Raw genomic sequence first — 25,233 nt, 5'->3', positions numbered from 1 at the left:
GATACAGTTCCCACACTGATTCCCAGCTCCAGTCCTGTAGAAACACCTGCACCACACACTTTTGTATTTTCAGCCCAAGACAGCCTTGAAAAATGAACTACTGATATGACTCAGGAAAAACATGAAACTGCAGTGCAGCTGGGTTTTCAGGGCTTTAGTTTGGAAACACTGATCTAGAAGAACTTTTGAACTAATCCCATTTGTGCTTATATTAAACTGTGTATTTGTAATTTCAGTACTTTCATGGTACTGAGCAAATTAGTATCAACAATTTACATATTGTTCTGTATCTGCTCGTTTCAGTACATTGCGATCTGTAGCGGTCAATAAATATACCGGTTTCCAGCACCCACACCCTCTGTAAAGGGTAATAACAGATTTTTCAAAATTTCTGCATAATTTAGTCATTGATGTGTAAACAAAGTCACTCAGAGCCATTTTGTTTACTGTCCAAAAACACCATTGATCTGAGTTTTTACATGTAGTATTATTAATGCTAAAATAGTTGTATATCTGAAAAATATGTTTTCTTTAGGGACTATTTTCTCTTGCAACACCCTGCATGTGCCACTTTGCCATGAATGTGTTTTAATGTGTTTTAAGCTCATTTCAAATCTAGCAGTCAAAACAATTTCTCAGTCATCAGACAGCATATTCATAACCATTTCAAGTAATAACTTCCTGTGAGGGAGCTTTTAAAGCCATTAAATGCTTCCAACATTTGAGTTATGTCTGTAATAATGCAGGCATTTTGAAAATTTGTAATTTAAAAGAATATGTTTTTCACTTTTTGACATAATTTGAAAAAGTCTTTACATTGTCACAATGTATATTTCATGATGAATGGACCAAAATTACTTGGAAAGAAGTCTGGTTCCATTGACTTACATTCAAAGTAGGTTTTTTCCTTCTCCTGTAAAGTTACCATTTTGGAGATACGAGGTTGTCTTCCAAAAACAGCGATATATATATATATATATATATATATATATATATATATATATATATATATATATATATATATATCAATATCATGAAAGCTGCAGTTGTGCTGTCTGTGTTATCTCGATCGTCTTGGCATCAAGTGTGATTTGTAGATCAGCAGGGGGTCTCACTCCTCCCCCCTCATCCCTCATTGCTCACTAGCGGCTCAACACAGTCATAACATTTCACACCAGGAGAGGCAACAGTTTCCTAATCTGATAAGTCAGTTACAGGGAAAAAGACTACATGTATTTTATAATAGTAATCAAAAATATCTGAGTCAATTTCCATCCGTTGGCATAATGAGGCCTGCAGAAGGAGGTCAGCTGGGTTCTTTGAGAACACTGTGTGTGACCCTGCAGGCTTTGTGGACTTTTGTTACACTTACCCTATTTAAAGTACTGTAGATTACGTTTCATATATCTCAGTAGTCTGAGTTTTGTCATGTTTAATACTTGATGACTGAAAACATTGTTACATCCGTCATGTCTCTTCTTAATACGGTGAAATGGAGCTAAAGAATAAATGTAATCTACAAAATATAAAAAGTATAAATTCAACTATTTGCAAAAGTTATTGACAGTAATTATTAAGCCACAATTACCGCCATTATTATTATTTTCCAAGGCGAAATTTTAAAAAGTCACATTTGAATTGTCCATGTTATTCTCCATCCCTCCTTCCTGCTGCGCTCCAGACTGTGCAGACAAAGACTCCACATCAGCAGACAGTGGTTGACTGCAGACCTTGCCACAGAGCTTCTGTACCTTTTTTTTATTTTCCATTATCCATTTTAAAAAACAGTTGTCAGTTGGCCTTGTAAAAGCACATTACACCAGACACAAGAATACTCATTCCAAATAAATAAGATGTTCGGTTTTATAAAACTGCTCCACGAGAACGTAAAGTCAGTATGAGCCTGTGATTGCGATAGTCCAACGTCAGTTTTTCAGTGCAGCAAGTAAACACCAACTAATACATAAAACTACATATTTTAAAATTCTTTCATCCTCTTTTTCTTTATAAAGCGACATGTGATGTGACATTGCTCCTGGCTAAGGGAAGAACGCGTTATTCTGACTAACATTAGGAAAAAACCTCTCAGAAAACGCCTGCAAGTGTGCAGTGTATGCATGTGGCCTTAGCAGGCAGCAGGTAACAGAGCTCCTAACCAGCCTAGAGAGGCTGCATTGCGATGCTACTGAGCTCAGCTGCCCTGTTTGTGTTTTTTTTCACACCTGTTTTCCAACAAGCTCGGCGTCCTTCATCATTGGCTAAAACTTCACAGGCAGAATCCCTACAGAATGCTTGCGGTTATGAACCACTAGCCAATCACAGCGCACGTGGCGGGGATACCACTAGCCAATCACAGCGCAGAAAGGCGGGGCTTTGCCGGAATGCGGGTGGAACATTGCCTCGGCGACATGCACATCATGGAGGAAGAGCAGGTACCTTCCATCTAGAGCAGCTGCAGCCTGTTTCCCTCACAGCGACCATCTTTAATCGTACGTGACTTCTCTGCGTTTCTTTATCTTATCTGGTGCTGGTAAGGCCTTTTTAAGGCTTCATGTGTTGTTTTGCTTGTTAAAAAAAGCACTTTTATACGCGCTTCGTCGAAAATAATCCCCTCGAGGCTTCCCTAACCAGTGATAATCAGACCCGCATAACGGTCATTTTTAATTAACGACGAGGCAGGTTGTAATATGGTACTGAATCAAACTAATTCCATGTGGAATCACCTCAGATAAGTCGATAAATAACTTGGTGGTTGTAATGTGGAGATGTGTTATCTGACTAGTCAGTCCCTGCATATTGAGGTGTAGTCGCCATGGTTTAAGGGTCCACAAATATCAAGGCGACATTTATACTGTTGTATTGTAGACTGAGGCACTGGGTTTAGCATTGGTTTTGGATGTGTTGCAGGTGGGCATCTTAGCAAGTGAATCTGGGCCATTAAACAGGAGAGATGAAGCATTTTTTAAGGTAAGAAACGGGTGCCATTAAATAATTCAGCTACGAACATGTTTATTATACATGTTTAGCAAGCTACTTGTCTATGTTGCTAGTTTTTGAATAACTAAAGCTTTAAAATGGAGGTCATTGCTAGAACGTGGAGATGTTTCTCCTGAGCCAGAGGTTTCTGTTATTATGAATGTGGAATAGGTTCGTTCATTTCTTCAAGATTTATTGACCAGGCTGTTCTGTAACCTTTGAATTTGTTTTCTATGCTTAACTCCTTCCAAATTCATTTTTTTCTGAATGGCTCATTAACAACAAATGAAATTGTAATGACATAAATGTCTACATTGTGTTCAGTGCAGGTCATACCTGAGGCCAGCTCATACATTTACTAAAATTTAAACACAAAAACATTATTAACGCTTTCTAATTCTAATTAATTACTAATTAATTCAGTTTGTTCAGGTGTTATTTATTTTTCCACTATCCCTATTCAGTAGTGCCCATTCAGTTAAAAAGTGACTGAAGTTCTCTTTTCAGTTATTGCAAAAGAACTGCCCAAAGAAACCATTCACAAGGTGTTGGAATACCTGTTGCTATGGTTTTTCTGTTGTCTGCTTCCTCCTCTATTTAGAAGTAGCTTAAGCTGCTGGTATGAGCCCTCATTTTCTTCTTTAAGTGTACTTTTATAACGTGATAATTCTATCTTCATTGCACTCAGGTTTACTGCTGCGTATCAATGAGGAGGCGTGTCAGTCCCATGAACCGTAATTGTCAACATAACTCTCATCACCAGTTGGACTCCAACAGGTTGAATACTAGCATAGCACTGACTTTTAGCTGCAGTGAATAGATGGCTAGATCGGTAGATGTTCGTATTAATAGATGGATAGATGGGTGGATAGTTGAACAGATGCATGGGTGCATGGATGAATATGTAAGTAAAGGTAAGGCTGGGCGATATTGATAAACTTCAGTATTGTGATATTTTCCAAATGTGTCGTAGCTTGTTTTGTTCTGTTTTCTTCTCTTAATATTACACCAAAAGGAACCTTGCACAGTATTGTAAACGTTGCTATTTATTGTCTTTTTAAGTATGATAACCTGTTTAACACAGTCTGGAACACTCAGCAAATGACATACAAATGACATACATGTAGTTAAGGTTTCTATAAATATTGTGGCACCAATACTGATATACTGGTACACATAATATATCGCCCAGCATTAGATAGAGGGATAGATGACAGACAAATGCCTTATGGAATATATCAATTTGGTAATACAGTATGCTGCTTCTTTTATTGCCCGCTGCTTTGCAGCGCAGTGACCCATTTCTAGTGGCGCTTCTTTGATTTACCACAAAATGTCATAATTGGTTTGGCCGGCCCCTGGCCCACTTACCTCTGTGTCCCAGATGAGCCTCTTTATCCTCTATAAAAAGCATGCTTTCACATTAGGAGCCTGCCACCAAAATGACAGGAAAGAAGAAGGAAAAATCCATTTTCATTTTATGCTTCTCCTGAAACAGCCCCCGGTATTGTTGATAGGGAACACATTGCTGATAATGATGCTGTCCAGTTGCTATTCAGACTGCTCAAATGTAATGAGTTCTCAGTGATCCTCAGGTGAGTTCTCTCTATTCTAGGAAAGAATACCCGGGTGGACGGAGCCTGTTAGTCTCTCACTTTTCCTCAGTGTAGGTTTTCTCTCTCGCTCTCCCAGGGTGTTGACCCAGTTCCTGGTGTTTCTGTACTGCAAGTGTCTATGGCGAGGACTAAAGTTTGTCATCAGGAAGGTGACAGGACGATGTGAGCTACAGCGTATCTGTTATAACAACAAGCCTGGAGCTCGCCGGACCCTCAAGATTGGTATACAAAAAAACAATGATCTGTAGCAGTAGTTGTATTAACCCCGTAAACTTTTAGAAACTGTGGATGGATCTGACTTGGATTCCTCTCTCACATAGCCTACACATACATATTAGTTTCATAGTAGATAAAAGAACACTTTGTATTTGTAAACTTTGTAATAAACACAAAGTTTAAGGGGTTAAACTCATGAACCAGAAGGTTATTGATAGGATATTCTAACACTGCCTGTGTTTATTGCAGAGTCATCACTAAAGTGTTCTAAAAATGAGGTGAGTGAAACAAGTATGATCAAAGTCACACTTTCATTCAGCACATGTTGATACAGCAACAGTTTTCGCTGAATAAGATTTTTCTTTTAAACCGTTGACATCTGTTCTTTATAAATGTACATAAATGTTTATCACAAACATACATTAACTTTTCTTTTAGCAGATTTCTTTTAGCTTAATACTTGCATACCTCTTCTGCCTCAACAGCTTCTCCAGTCTGCTGTCAGTGTCCACCCAGACGCTGTCGAAAAGACCATAGATGATATCATGGCCCTGAAAAAAATCACCCCAGACACAAATCCACAGTAAGAAAACAGATCAGCATAAAACATTAACCTCCTTTTACACCTGCTTGTTTCATGTGTCCTCGCTATCAGGATTATATCCAGATACGGATTATCGACCTAAAAAAGCAAGTGTAAATGCGCACATCAATCAGGCCACTTCAGGAGGAGGTCTGAGATGCATTTTAGTATATACATGTTTACATGTTTATTGATGATATATATATATATATATATATATATATATAATTCTTACTTAATAGCCGTTCTGACTGGAAATAAATTAATGAAGACTTTTACAAAGTACTGTACATAAGTACAGTAAGTACACTACATTACGTAAGTACATTACAGTACATTATGTCATGACGCCTATGGTTCATGACTGCCATGACTAATACAAGAGGCTAATTAGACTAAACAGGTGTCTTCATGTAAATATCGATTACCAATGCTGACGCCACCCTCTAAGTGTAAGTAAATGAACGACAGCATGCAACATTGCAGTTTTTGAGGCAGCAACCTATACAGTCCAGATACAAGTTACACGAAATGACCAAATGTAAAAGAGACCTAATTTCCTTTCAACTCTAATATGAATGTCTTCTCCCCAGACTTGCCATCTCTCTCCAGGCCAGCCTCTTTCAGATCGTGGGCTACAGGAACCTGGTGCTGGAGGTGGAGAAGCTGCGCAGGGAACCGTACGACTGTGAAAATCCAAAGCATGAGGAGATGCTTATGAAGGTATCGGCACTGATAGATGATCTGAATTCATACCACTAATACTTTGGGAGATAAAAGTCATAAATATTTATTCGGGTTAGAGCCAAAGCACCATTCATCACTCTGCGCTAGATCATTGTAAGTGAGGTTTCTCTTCTCTCTTGTCCAGCTCTGGAAGGCACTCCGTCCTGAATCTCCCCTCACTGGACGCATCTCTAAGCAGTGGTGTGAGATTGGTTTCCAAGGCAGTGACCCTAAGACTGACTTTAGGGGCATGGGTCTACTGGGTCTGCACAACCTACTGTGAGTGTGTCTGTTGGGAATGGAATGTTTAAACATGGTCGATCCGGCTTAGTTTTAGTGCAAAAGTATCAATTGACAAATTGTTTACCACAGCAACAGCTGGCTCATAATGAAGGAACATTTTGGTGTAATCAGTTACAAACAGATTTAATTACTTGTGTTATTCTCATTGTGCTTATGGATGAACTGACATGGGAAAGGCTGATGTTGATATTCCAAAATTTTTATGGACATCACAATACTGACTCATAAACTTTTATAAAATGTAGAATTTGAGACTACATCCATTTGAAATAGAAATAAGGAATAATATAGCCCTTATTTTTATACAATTACGAAATGAATGAAATGCAGACATTTGGCTCAGCATTACCTAAAAATTCTGCTAAACATTCTACACTATAATAAATATATCATCAAATATCGTTTTAAAATGCAGGGTGATTTAAAATGATTGATCCTATTTTGAAATGATTTATTTCACTTGTAAATCATTACAGAACAATGCAGTAAATTGTAAATGGTTTAAGCGAGCATAACGTTTAATATGAAATTTTACAATATGGCCTCCTCCAGCTGTACGGACAACATCAACACCATAGTCAAATTCATCCCATACTCGATTGAGCATGTCGGGTGTCGCTGCACTCACGGCTCTTTCAGTGTGATTTCGGAGATCATCCAGTGTTGTGGAACTAATGACGAACGCTCTGAGCTGTTAGAGGTTCACTGCCGACGAAATGGAGAAACACAAAAAACAAAAAACAAAACACTTTCTGCTCAGGGGTCGCATCTCCTCACAGACTTAAGGGAGCCATCTTCCGGTGACAGTCAGAAACTCTATGACCCCCTCTTTCAATTGGTTCCTAGGCGCCCCACGGTTGTAAAAATATGGTGTTTTGAAATCAGATGAATCTTTTTGAATCACCTTGTATTAGTCAAATCTAAACATCTATCTGATATCAATCTTGTTTTTAAGCAATTATCTGAATACTTCAATGATTCAGATATCATTGTGCATTTCCAGTTATGTTCCCTACATACAATGCTTTAAGATCCTTAAACCTTAAGCCATAGTTAAAGTCACTGATAACAAAAGCATGGTGTATTTTGATAATGATCTTTCTTCACCCATGATCATTAAAACAAACTGATTTGAATTTGAGAAAAGTTATGAAACACTATTATTATGCACGAAGTCTTGTTTTGCAGAAAGAAAAGCCATTCTTTACATTTTCCCCCATGCTTTTCTGGACATCAAAAATGGAAAATAGAAGTGCAGACTTGAATTCCTTGCGTAATGTTTATGTAATGAAATATATAATTGAGTAATTTCATATGAAATTGGTATATATCAAAACGTAAGTAATCACTTTTGAGCTCATGCGTAATAACCTCATTGTAGACCAGCTACTGTTTGCTATGGGTGATCAGGAATGTCTTTAATAACAACAAATTAATGTCGGACACTGTTGGATACTGTATGTATCTCAGACAGACGTTTGGTCTCTTGATCTCCTGAATTTGTTTGATTGACTGTGCCTTGATAGCATCTCTGTGAGCATCTGTATGCTTTGTGTTGTTCTTTACACTGACTGGCTGTGAGAAAAAGCAATCCCGGTGACCAAATGTGTAGGCTGAAAGATGGATTGTATCCTGTTATATAAGAGCACTGAAGGAAGTGTCTGAAGTGCATCTGTGAAAGAACAAATCTGGTAGTAAAACTGTTTCATCACTTGCTATTATGCACATTTCTGTAGTGTTTCTGCAGTCTCCACCATGTTCACATGCAGCAAATGCAGAAATATTGCAGCAGTTATCTTAGCTGGCACCAATAGAATTGGTTACTTTCAGTTATAATGCTGGTTAATCAGAGGTTGTGATAATTTTTTATTTCCTTCACTGTAATAGGTATTTTGCAGAACATGACAAAGCCACTGCTCTCCAAGTGCTTCATGATTCTCTGCAGCCCAAACACAGGTCAGATACTCCTCACTGTCACATGCCTGAGCCTCCTGCTTAAATCAACGTGTAGACACGTCATCAACTTCTTCATTTCATAATACAGAGAAATATGAACTCAGCTTAGATGGTATTCAAGAAGCAGAGAACAGGCCAGCATATCTGAAATTACATCACAGGATTAAAAGGAATTTCATCAGTTTGTTTTTCTGCATAATTAAAACATTAAAATGTAAACAGTCATCCAGAGAGGTCTGATGTGAAATGTGGTTTTCTAGAGAATTGTTTGCAATGGTGGTGATAGGAACCAGACGTAAAATACAATACAAAAGTATTTTTACATGCAGTTTTTACATAGAATAGTTATGAGTACATTGCTTGAAGCCTGAGACATAGTTTTATGATTGTATTTTGATAAAGTTTTGATCTAGAATGTATTTTTTAAAATGCATTTATGGTAGAGAAGTACATGAAAGGCATTGTAAGGCAAAATAATAACCATAAAAAACATTTTTTCAGATTTACCATTATTTTACCATTATCAGTGTTATATATAAAAACTCAGAGGACACGTGGGTTCACTGGTCGTTTTAAAGAGTAAATAAAATTGCTATATTTGCATTGTGGGCATCGCCACCCCTGGTTTCTTTTGTTAAGGATCTGAATTGGTATGTTTCTCTACACACCATTTCACATCAGACCACTCTGAGTGACTTTGTGTACATCTCAACCAAATGAATTATGCAGAAATTTTGAAAAATGTAATGTAAGTTTTTTTTTTTTGTTCTAATAGAGTAAGCATACACTGATGACAGAATAGATAACCAGATAGTTTACAAATGCCATTTCTTATGAACATTGTAATTTTCTGTTGTTTTTTTGTCTTTTGCTTATAGCCAACTAAATAGCTGTTCACTTTAACGTTAGAAATTATGAAATTGGGTCTTTCCTTCTACTTTACAAAATAAAATGACCTTTCTGTTCAGGCAGAGCACATGTCCCTCACCTGTTCTGTTTCAAACATTATCCATACATATCACATTGTTTTTACAGTAGTGTCACTGTTAGGTGTCTTTGGATGAGATTTGATGCTCTTCGGTCGTTCACACGTTTAGCATGCTCTGTCACCACATGTCACGCATATCAACACGTTCCTTTTCTTTTTTTTCTCGTTTTATTTCTTGTCATCACTTTGTCATGTGCAGGACCATTTCCAAAGAGGAAGCCAGGTACTCCATCTTTTCTCTCTCAGTAAGAACTCCATTTTATAATTTTGTATTAATCTAATCGCTGTATTTTTCCCTTTATCTCTTAATCTCCAATCTCACCTCACCTTAAACACAAGACATTATGCTCCATTGTAACGTTGGTTAGTAGCTGTGAATGCTTTCTCCTGTCTCATTCTTCTGTTTGTGTCACATTCTGCATGTTTTTTTTTCTCTGTATTTGGATGGAATCTATTCAGTGTTTGAAAAGCTTTTGGAGGATTGGCAGTGTAGACATTCTTCACTGTTGTCTAACACTTTCTGTTTGCCCACAGTAAGATGAGCAAAGCTGATTGGGAAAAGAAGAAATTTGACAAAGCGATTGGGTAAGTAGTGCAGGCCCATTGCACATGTACAAATTGCAAAAAACAAGATACCTTGGCAAGCAAAATCATTTTAATTAGTGATCTAAATCTGATATTTCTCATTATATGATGGCTTCACTCTGTTTCTAAACATTAAGTAATTTTATCTTATTCTATTAGTAAAAATGTCTAGAAACAGACTGAAACAATCATATAGAAATTTATATAAAAAACTTTTTTCTGTAAATGTGTACACACTAATTTAATTTAAATTTGGTTAACTTTAAATTATAATAATAATAATAATAAGAAGAAGAAGAATTTAGTGCATTAAAGGTGCCACAGAATGGAAAACTGTATTTACATTGGCATTGGTAAATAAGGAGAGTATGGTACATGGGACTGACACACCATGAACCTCAAACACTGTTGTTTCGTTCTTCAAATACAAATCCCGCATTTGCAATAGTGGGCGGTAAAACGGCCCGATTCCAAAATCCTGTTATGTAACAGTCTTCACTCATCAATATTTATGCCTCCAAAATTTGCATACCATAATGGAGAAACACCAAGAAATGGCAGACTGTGAGCAGAAATGTACTGTTCTAGGCTGCGAAGAGGATGTCGGCACTTTTTATACCTTTTCCATGGAGCCTACAACTTTCTTTCTGAAGGCCCAACCAAAGCCCAACATGGGTCGATACTAATTTTTAAACAAGGCTGAAGTTCTCTTCCTATTCACCAGCTTCTTAATCGAATGTCCTTTTCTGCCTAAAATGCTGCAGCTTGTACAGGTGCCAGAGTGTAACAGCAGCACCAGTCAAGATGGAGTGGAACAGAAATTAAATTCACAAAACAAGCTGGCGAACAGGAAGCCACCTTCAGCTCCTACAGCTTTAACAAGATCCTAAACAACTTTAATTCAAAGTTGTTAATTTGCACATTTCACTTAGGACGTATGTACAATGTTGTGGTTAAAATTGAAAGAAGTAGAATTTTGGACTCAATTTGGACTCAAAATATGGTGTGCATGCACTACTGCAAGTCACCCTGTAAAGCCTGAAATAATCATTCAGAAGTCAGGAAGTCAATGTCACACACTTAGGCTCTAAAAACAAGGTCCGGCTTGATGTTTAGGTCTCAAATGTGAAACATTATGCTAATAAAGAAATTATGACAATAGTAGATAATTCACTTGCATTCACCAAGTTTTGGGTGACAATCTGATTCATCTGCTTTTGGGGTCGAGAGCAGAACTGATGTTATGTCTCTCTGCACGTTGGAGAGATCTCCCAATCCAACTCTTACACAGTGCAGCTTTAACATTTGCAGAAAAATCTTATATTTTAGAATAGTTTGCTGCAGAAGGTTTGTTTATTTCTTTTCACTGAAAAAAAAAAAAATTCAATATAATATATAATCTGGCCAGTAGTGAGCAAACGTTTGCATACAACAGTCTATACACTCATTGGTTGAACATGCAGCCACTGTTGCCATCACATTCATGTTTTTGTGTGATGAAAATAATGTTATCGAAATAATGAAAAGTAACAAAGACATTGTAACAAAGCATATTTTGTCCACTCCTCTAGCTGTAACAGAATGCACTGATTTTAAAACGGAAAAGGCTTGCTTTGATTAATGCGATTAATCATGATTAATTATTTGAATTGGTGGATACCCCAGGAAAATATATAGAAATATTTTTTGCACCATTTTCCTTCTTGAAATTGCAATAGCAGTAGTCCAGTTTCATGGCTATATTACAGCTCTGGTTTCCTGTAAATGCTGCAGTCTGCTCAGTAGCCATTAGCAGCTGGCTGTTTTGGTGGGTAGAAGCCTGTCTGGATGGCAGTGTGTCTCCACACTCCAGGCTTTGTGTGAGGATTCAAAACAGGGCACTGCTCCCCGAGCCTGTCATCAGCTTTCAGCATGCATTAGCACTGATGTGCACCATGGAGGCAGTGTAGCACGCATCCATACACACACATACGGTCATGAACAGACTGCGGCACACAAATGGACAAATGGAAGCAGAATGGACTACAGGACCAGAGAGTCATTAACCATGGGGCTGTTTTATTTATTTATATATTTACATCAAACACAGCTGGCCCACAGCACTGTTAAACATTATGAACAGAATATGTTGGTTTTTGTTCCTCACTTTGCCTGAAGGCACTGAGCTCAGTGTGCTGTGCTGCAGATATTCCTTCGCCATCGTTGGCATCAACATCACGGACCTGGCCTACTCGCTGCTGGTGAGCGGAGCGCTGAAGACTCATCTGTACAATGTGGCGCCAGAGATGTCCAGCCTGGTGCACTTCCAGCAGACCTTCTGTACGTGGAAACAGTCTATTTCTTAGTAATGTATGCCCAGGTTAATCTAGATCAGTTGTTTGAATAATATTTTTACGACAGGCACAATTCACCCTCACTGTGCATAAGGCTTTTTGTCATTAATTGAAGTTACATTAGCCTATAATCTTTTAGTTTCATTATCGCATCTTAAATGTTCCTAGTGGTCTCCCACAAGTATTTGCCTGGCGTTTTCAGACATAATCATTTAAAATCAATCAAATTTTTATAAGCAAACTTCACTAATGTTGGTACTTGGCACTATTAGCTATCAGTTAAAGGGAAATCCCTCCATTTGTTTTGAATGTGTGCATAATTGAATCAACAAAGTCGATCAGTGGTTTGATGTAAAATGCTCCATTCTAGGGAAATGAGTCAGACTTGATTACAGATATTGATCACATATTACAGAAAATTCTTATCTTTTTGTCTTAACTTAAGATCTGACAGGTCAAGATAAGATTTTTTTCAGATTCGTATTACAGAAGCAAATCTTATCTTAATTTAAGAATCTTATCTTACAGCATCTTTTCTTATCTCAAGTTAGGAAATCTTAACTTATTTGATTGAAGTCGACAATCAGCTGTCGCGTCTGTAACCTTTTAAACACTGTTAGAAATAAAACTCTGCTGAACTGTGCTGCCTATCACTGCATAAAACAATAGAAACAGACGATTAAAACAGAAGTCAAGACGATGTTTGAGACATTGCTTAACGATAGTTCTTAGATGAGGTTTTGTCCTAAAACATATTTTTTACATACATTCATGTCGGAGAGGCAAAATAGTCAAAAAAAGAAACATTACATATGAAAACTCAGAAGACGTGAAGGTTCACTGGCTTTTTTGCATAGTAAATGGCATATCTGTGTTGTAGATATTACAATCCACTGGTTCCTATTACCACCCCTGTAAAGAAATTCAGTGTAAATTTCTCTGGAAAGCATTTCATGTCAGACCATTCTGAGTGACTTTGTTTACATCTCAAAGACTGAAATGTGCAGAAAAATCTGTGGAATTCACCTTTAAGGGTACTGTAGCTAAATAGGTTTAGCAACTGTTTTATGGCTAATGCTTTAGCTTCAACCTTGGGCCCTTCAATACTGTACGTAAAGTGCATGTTACCTTGTAACAGCAAATCCAGTTATGTTTTGGGTTCTGACATTTGTTTTTTATTGAAAATATTAATGTAATATTTTACAATGTTTTTTTTTTAAGATAAAAAAATCTAAGGAATACATTAAAAATGAATGCCTAATAATAAGCAAAATAATAGTTCTTTTTAAAAAACTATGTTTTTATTACAGTCCATGCATATCCTCACAGTCCAAGCAAAACCTCCAAAACTACCAAAATGATAACTGTTTTAAGGAAAAAGAACAGTCTTAACTGTTAATGTAAGTTAATGTAAAAAGATTTTATTACAAGTAATTGGGCAGCATTTCTGTTAGTCCACTCATCATCATTTTTTTCATGTACATTTTCATGTACAGAACAGCTGGCATTTTCAAATTATGAAAAAAATTAAAACAATAAACATGGATACAGCAGTGATACGTTGCGGGCTCAAAAGTGCAAGACTGACATTTTTAAGTCTCATACTTGGTTCCCTTTTCTTTCTGTAATATATTAATGTCTTGGATACCCTCAGTCTTAATTATCTCACTATGATGTTTTCGGTAGGTTACCTGATGCAGGAGTTCCACAGGTTCTGGATCGAGGAGGATCCGTGTGACATCATGGAGTTTAACCGCGTGCGCTCCAAGTTCCACAAGCGCATCCTCAAGCAGCTGAAGAATCCCAACATGGCACTGTGTCCCCATTTCACTGCCTCTGACCTTCACCTGGTCAACCTGTAGCTGCCCATCTGACCCCTTAACCTGTAGCTGTTCATCTGACCCTTCGACCCTGACTCATCTCTCCATTCCTGAGCTTCTGTCTTAGCTTCTTCTCATCACTGCCAACTGTGTGGAGTCTCTTTCACCCCTACACACACACAACAAACACAAGTCAGTATACATGCTTGAACAGCCCCCCTCTCACACACCTGCCCAGATGTGTGGTTAGCTCAGATCACCAGCACTGAAGACCATGGTGATTGTAATAGTGCATCTCACTGCACCACATTATAGTCAAGCCACTGGGTTCCTTAGCATTGAATGCAGCAACAACGATTGTAAGGTATATTGGCTATGGTCAGCATGGTTTTAATGTGTCCTGCTGTGTTAATCAGAGACATTCAGCATCGCTCGTAGGTGGCACAACTCCCTATCTACCAGTAGGTGGAGCTGTTAGTCCATGTACAAAGAGCCATTGTGAATTAGAGGTAGTGGCATTTACTCAGCCAGCAGGAATGACTTGCATTGATCTTGCATTGATATCAAATGCATTTAGAGATAAGTGGTCTTTACTGTGTAGACATACTGTAGCACACACAGAGGTGTTTTAGAAGAAATAAGACATGACATGAGAATAAAACATGCCTATCTAGGCAGAATGGAATAGAAAAGTCTTTTCAGCCATTAATAATGTGACCATTCACTCAGGTCACCTCCATCTGTACTTTTCACATTTTTCTGTCAAATATCAAAGTAGAGAACATTTGTTGCCAAGAAGTGGAGCTTAAAAACATATTTACCTGCCAAAATGGTTGTTATAAAAAGTGAGCATTTTGTGAATGTGATCATGCGCAACTCATGATTGTTTTAAACACTATTTGTGTTTTCGTATTGATGTAAAATCATCGAATGTTGCGTTTTTTGTTCAAGCCACCAAAGCAATAAGCGACCGCTCAGTATTGTTTATTTCTTTTGCACAGCTGGTGCCTGTAGTACTTAGTCTTAGTTATTTAGACACTAATAAGCCGTAATGGACAGCACTGAGAATCCATTGCTATCTGCAGTCATTTTGCTTTTTATTGCTCCTTTTTTGGTCTCAACTAATAATTTATTGTGTGTTATTACCCGTATGCATGTTTTTTTTATGCTGCCTGTATTCTTTTATGTCTTCTAGACCCTTTAAATTTGTGAACGGTCACAGGGTTTGCATGGTGACAGTTTTGCCTGTGAGTTTTCCTTTGTTTGCTTTTACGTTTATCACACGCTGCTTTGGTCTAATGGAAATTTGCCAGAATGTCACTCAGTTCATTTCAATGCAATGTTATTAACTAATGTAAGTTATTTATACTGTGAATGTCTTTGCGTTTAGCAGTATTAGGCCTTTTTTCTTTCAGATATCAGTGCGCTATGTGGTGGTCTCTGTTTATGAACTACAATCAGTAAGCTACTGTGATAAATACTGAAAATCTGTAAGGCTTTAAAAATGATGTTAATGGCACCTATATAGAGGAGTTAGAAGCACTTGCTGTATATACTGCTTAAGAGATGAACTAGATTTTCAACATATAAAAACTCATCAGTGTGCATGGCTGAATTCATACTGTAACTGTTGTCGTCTGTCTCTCTCTCGCTCTGTCTTTCTTGTATTGGATCAGTATAGGAAGCTTTCTAGTGGCCAGCAGCTTATGTGATGTGAATCACTTGCGCTGTGTGAAAGGGGTGCTTTTTAAAGTCATTATCAAAGCTCAGTGTAATAAAAAGACGATATGGAAAAACGTTATACACTGAGTCAGACTCTGGTATACACAAAAACAAACAAGGAAAAAAAGGCATAAAAAGTACAAGAGCTGATATAAATGTGACAGATAAAGTGGCGGAACTGCAATAATGTCACTTCAGAGAAAATCTACTTAAATAAAAATAGGCTTTCAGAAGCTACTCAAGTAAGAGAGTAAGCTGCAAACCACTTCTACCAACTGTCAGTTTGAGGTTATTTTCTGTACTTAACGATAGATTAGCAGGACATGCAACATTAATTCTAACTTACTGCTAGAAGACCCACCTGACACTGTATAGATGAATGAACAGGATATAGACTTGTATACAGTAGTAGAGAGCAGGGTTGGCTGCTGTATATCCCAGGCGTACCATATACATTAGAATAACCCAGTTGCAAATAACAGTTGAACATTGTAGCTAAAAAACAGACACTATGAATGTCAGAAAAGGATTATCTGGACTCAAGAGCTTTCATGATCTTTCAACATTGGTTTGGTTGGCACAGAAAATAAAGCAATATTTTCTAAAATTATACAATAACCAAACTAATAAACATTCATTGGAACCAAAGAAGGTTTTAGAATCAATTAAACATTAGGAATGTTTCACTTATTTGTTTATTGGTTTGTATTGAAAAACAATAAGAAGAAAAATAAAGCTCAGCCACTAAATTCTGCTTCCATTAGCCTATATTAAAACAAACAGTTTATTATGAAGTCTTTTTTTCTATATAAGGAATTAAACATTCACCTGTTAAGATAAAATGTACATTAAAGTAATACATAAATAGTTTAGGTTCAAAGTTATGTGACCATCTTGAAATAGACCAGGCTTGAACCGAAATTTAATTTAAATTTAATGTAACCAGTGAGACAGCTGCTGTACTTAACTGTGTTATTTTGTATAGTTGTGAAAATAAGTTAACATATCCTCTACAGAGAACACACTGCTGCACATTTTTAATTCCCAATTATTGCTAATTTGCTAAATTAAAAAAAAAGCATAAAATGTGGCCTGTTATGGCACATTTCATATTTTGTTTTCATTTTTCTAACATGTTAAACTAAGCAAATAAATAGCAAACGTGCACTAAAATTTGATGAATAAATGCTATATTTAAGCTTGTTCTCTGTAGATGAATAACTTAGAGTGTTAACTTATTTTCACTTAAAATATCAACAAAACAATTTTATCAGGGCTGTTCAAACTTTTCAACAGGAGTGTATGTTATTAAATATGTATGCAGCACATAATATAATGTTTTTGTGACAATAGCAGAGCTCTTGTGGCACAGCTTTTCATACAGTGGATGAATGCTGGTCAAGAGGGAAATCATTTTTTGTGTGAGTTCCCCCAGCTCACCCAAAAGTTATCAATGTGCCAGTCAACCCTGCTCTTCCCTATTTAAAGAAATGGAACCGTTAGTTACACTGGTTAGTCACTGTTAGGCACACTGCAGAAGAGTCAAACATGATTTAATTCAAAGTACAGCCATTTAAAATGCTCCCAAAATGAAATGTTGTAAAGCAAATTAATCACAACAAATAATTCTTAAAAAACTATGGTTAATATGAATAACAAAAACAAGCAAAACTTTTTTCTCTACAAGTCTGAAGTGATGAGATTGTGTTCAGGTAAACATCTAACAGTGTCCATTTGACTATGTGCATGTTACCAAAAGACTAGGACTAAAATAAATAAAACAAACAAACAAAATCAGTTTGGGTCAAGCAAGCTCAGAGAACTACAGAAATAAAACATTTTGGATGAGCACATTACGAGGTAAATAATAATACCTATAACCACAACAATAATAATAGTAATAAATCATAGCAATTGGTTCATTTCTATCATTGTGGAGGTTTTATAGCGACATTGGAGTAGATCCCGATGATCCATCATACATACAAGTGAAAACTAGATAAAAGCATGAAGTGCTGAAGAGCTCAGCCTCACACATATGTGCAGGAGTTGATCAAATTTAGAGAAATACCAGTATTTCACACAAGGGGGTAGCATTGGCTATGGAATATTTCTCATTAATTTCCACGCAGCAGAGGAGCTGTTCCTTACTTTTCAAAGGCTCTTTCACTTACACACTTGTGTGGTGTAGCACTGCGCTGAACATATTCAGGAACAATGGTGTACATTTTATAGTCCAATATGAAACACAAGATTACAAAACACATTATGCTCGGTCCTCAGGCTTTAGGCAGCAATGTACACAAGTCTCACTGCGGGTGCATGTGGATTTGAGGCCTGACAGGAATGTTATATGTTTGTCCTATCGCTCAGTGAAGCAGGCAGTCTAGATGGAGAAGCACTAATGCCACTTGACAGCTGATCTGACATCAGACGCAGTCTGTCACACGCATGGTCCCACTTTTCAACACATGTGCCTTATTGTGGTGTGGGCCAATGACAGTGCTTAGCATAATGTCCAAACATTTTATGACAGGGGTGTCAGGAAGCATTAAGAGCACTTAAAGCATGACAAGAAAGCTGAGGAAATTACTTACAGCAGACACAGCGCCATCTCTCTATTAACCGAACACCAATTACACACAATAAATCATTCAAATGCCTCCTGTAGCTTCAACCAGGGTGTAGTCTAGATTGTATAATCCACAAGTCAGTGACTGGATGCGACCTAGCTGGAGTGAATGGATGAAAATAGTCCACCGCTCAGGGCTGCACTGCATTTCCCTAGCCCCCCCATTCCTTCCCCCCCTCGAACGCCTGCCATTTTGAGGCTAAGGGGGTGGACCAGAGGGCCTGCTGCAGCTCCACAGCTTGATGTAGATGGTGAGCAAGGAGCATGGCATGATAAAAGAAAAGCTGGTTCTTTGTGTGGACCTCCCCATGACCTCAGCTCCTCAGCAGTGCGTCAGTGGTGGCTAGTCAACTGGGTAGCTAATCAATATTCCTCAAGCTTGCCGTGGCTTCTTATGAAATTCATACCAAGATCAACATTAAACAACAGAACATAGAATCAATTTTTGCTGCCAACATCAAACAATAGAAAATGGAAAAACGTAGGTTCATAAAACATCCTGCAACAGAAAATGGGATAATTTAGGTCTGCAACAACATTCAACACCAAAAAATAATATTAAAAATATATATATAGGTCCACAGCACCATTTAACACCAGAAAATAGAATATTTTAGGTCCACAATAAAATTCAACTCCAGAAAATGGAGAAAAATAGGCCGACAGCCACATTCCACATTGACATTCAACACCAAAAAAATTGAATATTTTAGATCTACAACAACCTTAAACACCAAAAAATTAAATAAAATAGGTCCACAACAACAGTCATCACCTGAAAATGGAATAATTGTGGTCCACAACAAAATTCAATACCCAAAATTGGAGAAATTTAGGTCCACAACAACATTTAACACCAGAAAATGGAAGCCCTGACTCAGGCAGCCATAAAACCTTGCTTAATTTTTATCATAAATATATTTATACATATGCCAGCTTACTAATAGTGGTCTCCTTCTATTGTCATACAGAGTAGAGGATAACTGACAAATGTCACATTAACAGAGGGGGTACAGTAAGTACCTGTTTGTTTATCAAGTGCACCTATACGTATCTAATAAACTGGCAACACAGCGTACATGAAATCAGAGCAGAAGGTGCACAAAGAAACTGCAGTTCCTAAGGAGGTCCTCCAGTTCCTTTTTTTCCCCTGAAGGTCATTAGTGCTTCTCTCTCAGTTCTGACATATGTAGTAACATCTGTTGGAGGAGGAGGGCTTCTTATTCCTCCCCCTCTCCAAACATTGCCGCTCTGCAATATTTATTTGCAGCATAGAGCTTTTGCCTTTCAGCAAGGTGTCCATGAAATGAAGAATGCGCATCCTAACATCGATTGACCTTTATGCTCAGGTCACTGCTTTCTGACCTTGAATTTCCTGCAGCAGGGTCACTTTGACCATCTATTTGGATCACATGATGACAGAACTACAGCTATTTACTATAATACTGAATTACTGGTGTAACTCAAATTTGATTCGTGTTTGAAATGGTTCTTTAGTAAAAGCTAATTCAAATTAGATTCCTTCTAAAGTGTATTTGCGTATGGGCTTAATGATCCACAGTGTTTCTGCAAACACTTTTTTTAATATCATTAAACATGAAAACAATCCTGAGAATTGGACTGGACACTTCACCGTATTAGAGCTCGTGTCTGACCATGCTCTGCTGGTTTCTCTCCCTGCAGGAGAGCTTTCATGGGCGGCAATAATGAGCAGGCTGGAAATCCACATATTCAATAATGGGAGATTAGTATGCAATGCATGAAGTGTCGTCCTCCTAGCTGCTGTAGGTGGAGCAAGATAAGGTCTGTTGGCGTAAGACAGAAAGCTGCAGTGCACAATCATCAGAAAAGAGCAAGAGCGAAGAGGAAGATGAGAACTGAAAGTCCATTGTGGGTTTATGGATTCATAGTGAAGTGGACTAAAACATAAGCTACAGAATGTACTGTACTGAATGTACCACTGCTTGCATGTTAGTACTTGGCTTTCTGTACATCCTGTACCAAATGATGGGTACTGCAGGGCTGCGGGTCATTCTGTAGACACCTGCAAATCTGTAGACACCTGCTCATCTAATGTTTCCTCTGAAATCAATGGTATTGACAGGGAGTTTGCCTCCTCTTTGCTGCAGTAACAGCCTCTAATCTTCTCATCTTTACACTAGATGTTGGAACATTGCTGTGAGGATCTGACTGCATTCAGCCATAGGAACATTAGTGAGTTCAGGTACTGATGTTGGATGATTGGTTCTGCATCACAATCATCACTTCAACTCTTTCTAAAGGTGTTAGATTGTTCCTGCTCCATCACTCCAGACATCACAGTTCCATTGCTCCACTGGCTAAAGCCCAGTGACTTTACACTAGCAGGGCTGGTGGTCAGGTTTTAAGTACTTTAGCAGGGACAAAACATGTGAAGTGCGTAAGAGGGAGGCTGTAGTGTCCATAGTTATTGTGCTAGCAGACTACAGTTGAGCAGAACAAAGAAGAGCGCTTTTAAAAACATGTTATTATTAAAAAATAAACTAGATTTGCAATATGTTCAGTGCTGAAATACATCTAATAACTGAGAAAATATGTATGTAAGTCCATTTAAAGCAAAAAGAACTATGGAAAAGCATGTTAATATTAAAACCAGGGAGAACCTCAGCTGGGACAGTAACAGATTTTCAAATCAGAGCTTTGAGTAACAGAGTCTACTCCTTCAGATGATTTAATGCTGATGCTAACACTAGAGCTATCTGGTGCAATGTTATGCTGAAAAGGACATGTTTTAATAAAACTCAAGAATATCATGCAAAAGATGGCACATGTATGAGTGCATTAGTATTTATCTTTGCACATAATGTTTTTCTTAATTGTACAGGCCTGTTTAATCTATAATAACAGTTAAGGAAGGCTAATTTAGTTGGCTTGCTAATGATCTTAACTGTTCTGTAATAGTACTTATCATTAGAAATCTATTTAAAATGAGTGATGGCAAATACAGTAAACAACATAAAGTCTAGCTGCTTCTTCTAGCAACAGTAAGCTGTGAGTATGTCTACCACATAATGTACTCCAAAACTTTACCAGCATTCAGAATGAAATAAAAACAACCGCTCTCTAGATAATCAGGATAGCGTGTGTTTTAATTAAACATTCCTCAATAACACCTTTTCACATCTGTGAGCCTAGTAAATCTAACTTACTGCCACTGTTCTCACTTCAGGTTCTCAGGAGTTTTCTTATGTTTAATGGACAAAACAGTGCTTAGAGAAGATTCCTAAGTCGTGAACGGTTTAGAATTGGTTCAGTCATTATTTTGCCAACAGTCAACTGGCATAACATTGTTAAATAGCTTAAAAAGAGGAGGGTCTAATGTGCCAACTGTCCAATTACAGTTTTCAAATGTACTACTAGAAGTAAAGTACAACTGATTTGATCCACCTGCTCCATGACAACAATGAACATGAAAGTGCTTACAGACCCAGGGAACCTAAATCTGTGGCTGTGTTTGTGTATATACTGTGTACTGTATATACTGTATACTGCATGCTACTCTTTATCAGTAGTATATAGTACAGTATCCAGTACACGACACAAGCCGTGCGCCGTACTACAGTGCACGGACGAGACAAGCCTGCTAACATCAGCGACTGAGCCAATCAGATCAGCTGAAGACCCGCCCCATTTTCCTCGGCCATTCAATCACTGCTTAGCAACCACTGCTAGCTGCTTATCAGCGTGTACGTTGGTATTTTTGTTGAGAGATGTGTCTGTGTGACCTTTAAAGTACACCCCATACGAAGACAGAGGGCAGGACGATGTTTTCTACCGGTCTTCAAATCTACAAATACACTTTAAAAATGTCAGCTTTGGGTTCATCTGTGTGGTAAACCTGTGTGGTTTCTTAACACACCTGTTTCCTCCGTTCGCGAGTCATTTAATTTTCATTACACTCGCAGTTGGTAATCTGAGCTAGTCAGACGGAATATAATCAGTGTGACTCCACACGGGAGTCTGAATAGCTGATGCTGAGTGGACTGTTCAGCTGATTTACTGTTTTATCCACATAATGCAGAAAGTGAACTTTTAAATAGACGAAGTAAGTAAACCCACCTCAAGAGGAGCAGAGAGAGCTGGTGTGACTTCAGTGTTGCACTCATTCATTTTGCTGTTTTATTGTTTAGAAGGCTGAATCCAGAGCTATTAAAAATATCCAGGCGTTACGTCAGTAGTGGACATGGTGACTTTAGGCTCCTGTGTGGTTGCTCTAGAGTGTCCCATTCTGGCAGTACTTTTCTATGGGAATTATATAAGCTGTGCAATTAAACATCTGTGTCAGCAGTGGGTGCACCTTAAAGTAGCTGAATTTGCTAATTAGAAGGTGTGTCTGGACACTTTTTGCACATACAGTCCATCTGGAGATATCTGCAACAGCTTTAAAGCTATACTCCTTCAGGGCATGCCTTGGAAAGGGAGCTTCCTAAAGAAAACTTATGCAACAGTGAGTGAGAAAACAATGAGCATAATCTTCTACATGATCCCTCCTCTGACCATGTAAATCGTCCAGTAATGGTCTGCCTCTTTTCCACCAGGATCACCAGCTACGCTAAGCTAAAGGTTTAGTGGCTTTCTTTGTTATTTGGGCAAAGAAAACATTGCAAAGGAAATGGTGCAAACCTTTGAGAACCAGGCAAGAACAATCGATCAGAGCTCAGTCTTTGTAAGACCAGGCAAGAGAAATCCCTAGCCTTTTGGAAGCCTCTTCCACAGTTAAGTAGAAACCCACTCTTGATTGGGGGGTTGCCCTGAGGCTGATCGTTAGGCATTAGTGTATTTATACTGTGCACAGCAAATTTGCCTTTCATCAACCTAGCTGTTATTCAGCTGTCTTGTGGATCCACACGTTTTAATGAATACTTTCTGCGTACGTTTTAATGACTGCCATTGTTGTTAAGGGACAATCCCTATTATTTTGAGTCATGGGCTAAAGAGGAGGTGTGGACTCGCTGTCAGGATACCCATCACAGCACAGCTCCTCATGTCTACACTGGAAAAACAAATGCTTTGAATTTACTTATTTCAAACGTGAACACCATTTGTGTGTGTGTGTGTGTGTGTGTGTATATATATATATATATATATGTACAGGGAAGTTGACACATCAGACTGCTAATGCACACTCTTTCTTGTTCTGAGTGAGCGTTATGCAAATAAGCTCTGGGGCAACTAATCAAATGGTTGATTTATGGTATGGTAACCGATTGTGGACATTATTCAAGTTTGTGAAACTGACTATGTTAAGGGCAGTTTTTTTTAGCCTTATTTCCTCCACTGAAGCTCATGTTAGACAACTATAGACAACTATCATGTGTATTTGATCTGATCTACTGAGGCTTTTGCATAAACTTTGACAAGCTTGAGCGCATGTTGTCACAAGGGTGACAGCAAATTCTAAGTAATTCTGAAATTCATGTAAACATTTAAAGGGCCTACTTTTCACTCAAATTGTTATGCTGATAATGTTTGTAATGGGAAACTTTAGATTAGAAAGGAATGCAAAATAGAAGTGTTTTCACCAATGGAGCCATGCACGTTCACTTTTCATTGGTAATGTATTATATATGTATTTATTAGGAGTGTTTGGTACAGCATGCACACCCACTGCCAATGTTGCTAGGATTGCATTTTGTCTGCCAAATTGGGCTAGTTTGAAAATGCTGATGTGGGTGAAAATTATAAAGTTTCAGCTTCTTATGGGTAGTTTTTACGCAAACTTTGACCTGGCAACCCTGCCTGCCGTAGGTAACATTGAAAATGGTCAGCTTACTTGACCATCCACCCTTAAAGTTATTTACAACTCAATCACTGGTCTCAATCAGTCAGACTGCACAATGAGATTCAACACTTGAACATGAGTTATAGCAAGAGATATAATGATAAAATTATGTATACAATTATTACTTTAATTGACTTTACAGCCTACAGATCTGCAGACATTTCTACTCTGGACATCTAAATGTGTTATAGTGACCCAAAGGGAAGTGATTTTGTCACTGTAATGAAAAAGCAGTGCTTACTTGGCCTCTGCTGATTTTCATAATACAGGAATAAAACATAAATACATAAAGACACACACAGGTCTTTATAGCACTCAAATTAAAAGTTTAAAAAGTTATATATATATTTTTTTTATTATTTTAGCAAAGCAGTTCAACAATCCTGAAATCAGGGGTGCTGCAGCACTACTTCCCATATCCCTGCATGTGTAGGAACAGGGAATTTGCCCCACCTGTTTTTTATAGTAACGGCCTCTACTCTTCTGGTAAGGCTCTACACTAGAAATAGCCATCAGCCACAAGAGCATTAGTGAGGTCAGGTACTGACGCTGGATGATAAGTTCACAATTCCACTGCTCCAAAGCCCAATGCTGGGGTGCTTTATACCTGTCTAGCCAAAGTTTGGCATTGGGCACGGCAACCTTGGGCTCATGTGCGGCGGCTCCAGAGTGTCCCATTCTATTGACAGTGCTTTTCTATGGAGCTTTGTATTGTATTGTATTCATGTGAAATAATGCACACATTTGAGTAAAGTTATTTCAGTGTATGATGTGTTTCCATGTACACATACATCATAAAAAGCCACATCAAGGCCTGCTACCTTAAGCCTCACCATGCAGAGTGATATGCAGTATCATTTTGTGGCAGGTCACCAACCCAACCAGTAAGTTTAGCTACTCTGTTGCCCTGCCAAACATATGCAACTGGTCCCCAATAAAGACACAAAGACAGAGCA

The 25,233-nt window shown here is 37.9% G+C and overlaps 1 protein-coding gene across 3 annotated transcripts; it reads left to right on the top strand.

Moving 5' to 3' along the window:
• Positions 1-2,387: 2,387 nt before the first annotated feature.
• elmod1 (ELMO/CED-12 domain containing 1) lies at positions 2,388-15,903 on the top strand. 3 transcript variants are annotated; one of them, XM_036588623.1, is made up of 12 exons: positions 2,388-2,489; positions 2,908-2,967; positions 4,669-4,814; positions 5,058-5,086; positions 5,294-5,391; positions 5,985-6,114; positions 6,263-6,396; positions 8,308-8,376; positions 9,564-9,587; positions 9,899-9,949; positions 12,135-12,268; positions 13,969-15,903. In XM_036588623.1, exons 2-12 carry the CDS (start codon positions 2,951-2,953, stop codon positions 14,142-14,144), a joined length of 1,008 nt encoding a protein of 335 aa, XP_036444516.1. In that variant the 5' UTR covers positions 2,388-2,489; positions 2,908-2,950; the 3' UTR covers positions 14,145-15,903. The 3 variants fall into 3 exon arrangements, with proteins under 3 accessions (XP_036444516.1, XP_036444518.1, XP_036444517.1); XM_036588624.1 differs by having other exon boundaries at positions 2,416-2,530; XM_036588625.1 differs by lacking the exon at positions 9,564-9,587.
• The last annotated feature ends 9,330 nt before the right edge of the window (positions 15,904-25,233 follow it).

This window comes from Colossoma macropomum, unplaced genomic scaffold (genome assembly GCF_904425465.1).
Source record: "Colossoma macropomum unplaced genomic scaffold, Colossoma_macropomum, whole genome shotgun sequence".
Lineage (NCBI taxonomy): Eukaryota > Metazoa > Chordata > Actinopteri > Characiformes > Serrasalmidae > Colossoma > Colossoma macropomum.
This window is presented reverse-complemented; position numbering and strand designations above follow the sequence as displayed.

Bases quoted from the DNA above. Each gene is read 5' to 3' on its own strand.
- elmod1 (XM_036588623.1), top strand. The intron at 6,115-6,262 runs GTATCGGCACTG...TCTCTTGTCCAG, and splicing joins ATGAGGAGATGCTTATGAAG to CTCTGGAAGGCACTCCGTCC. The intron at 9,950-12,134 runs GTAAGTAGTGCA...GCTGTGCTGCAG, and splicing joins AAATTTGACAAAGCGATTGG to ATATTCCTTCGCCATCGTTG.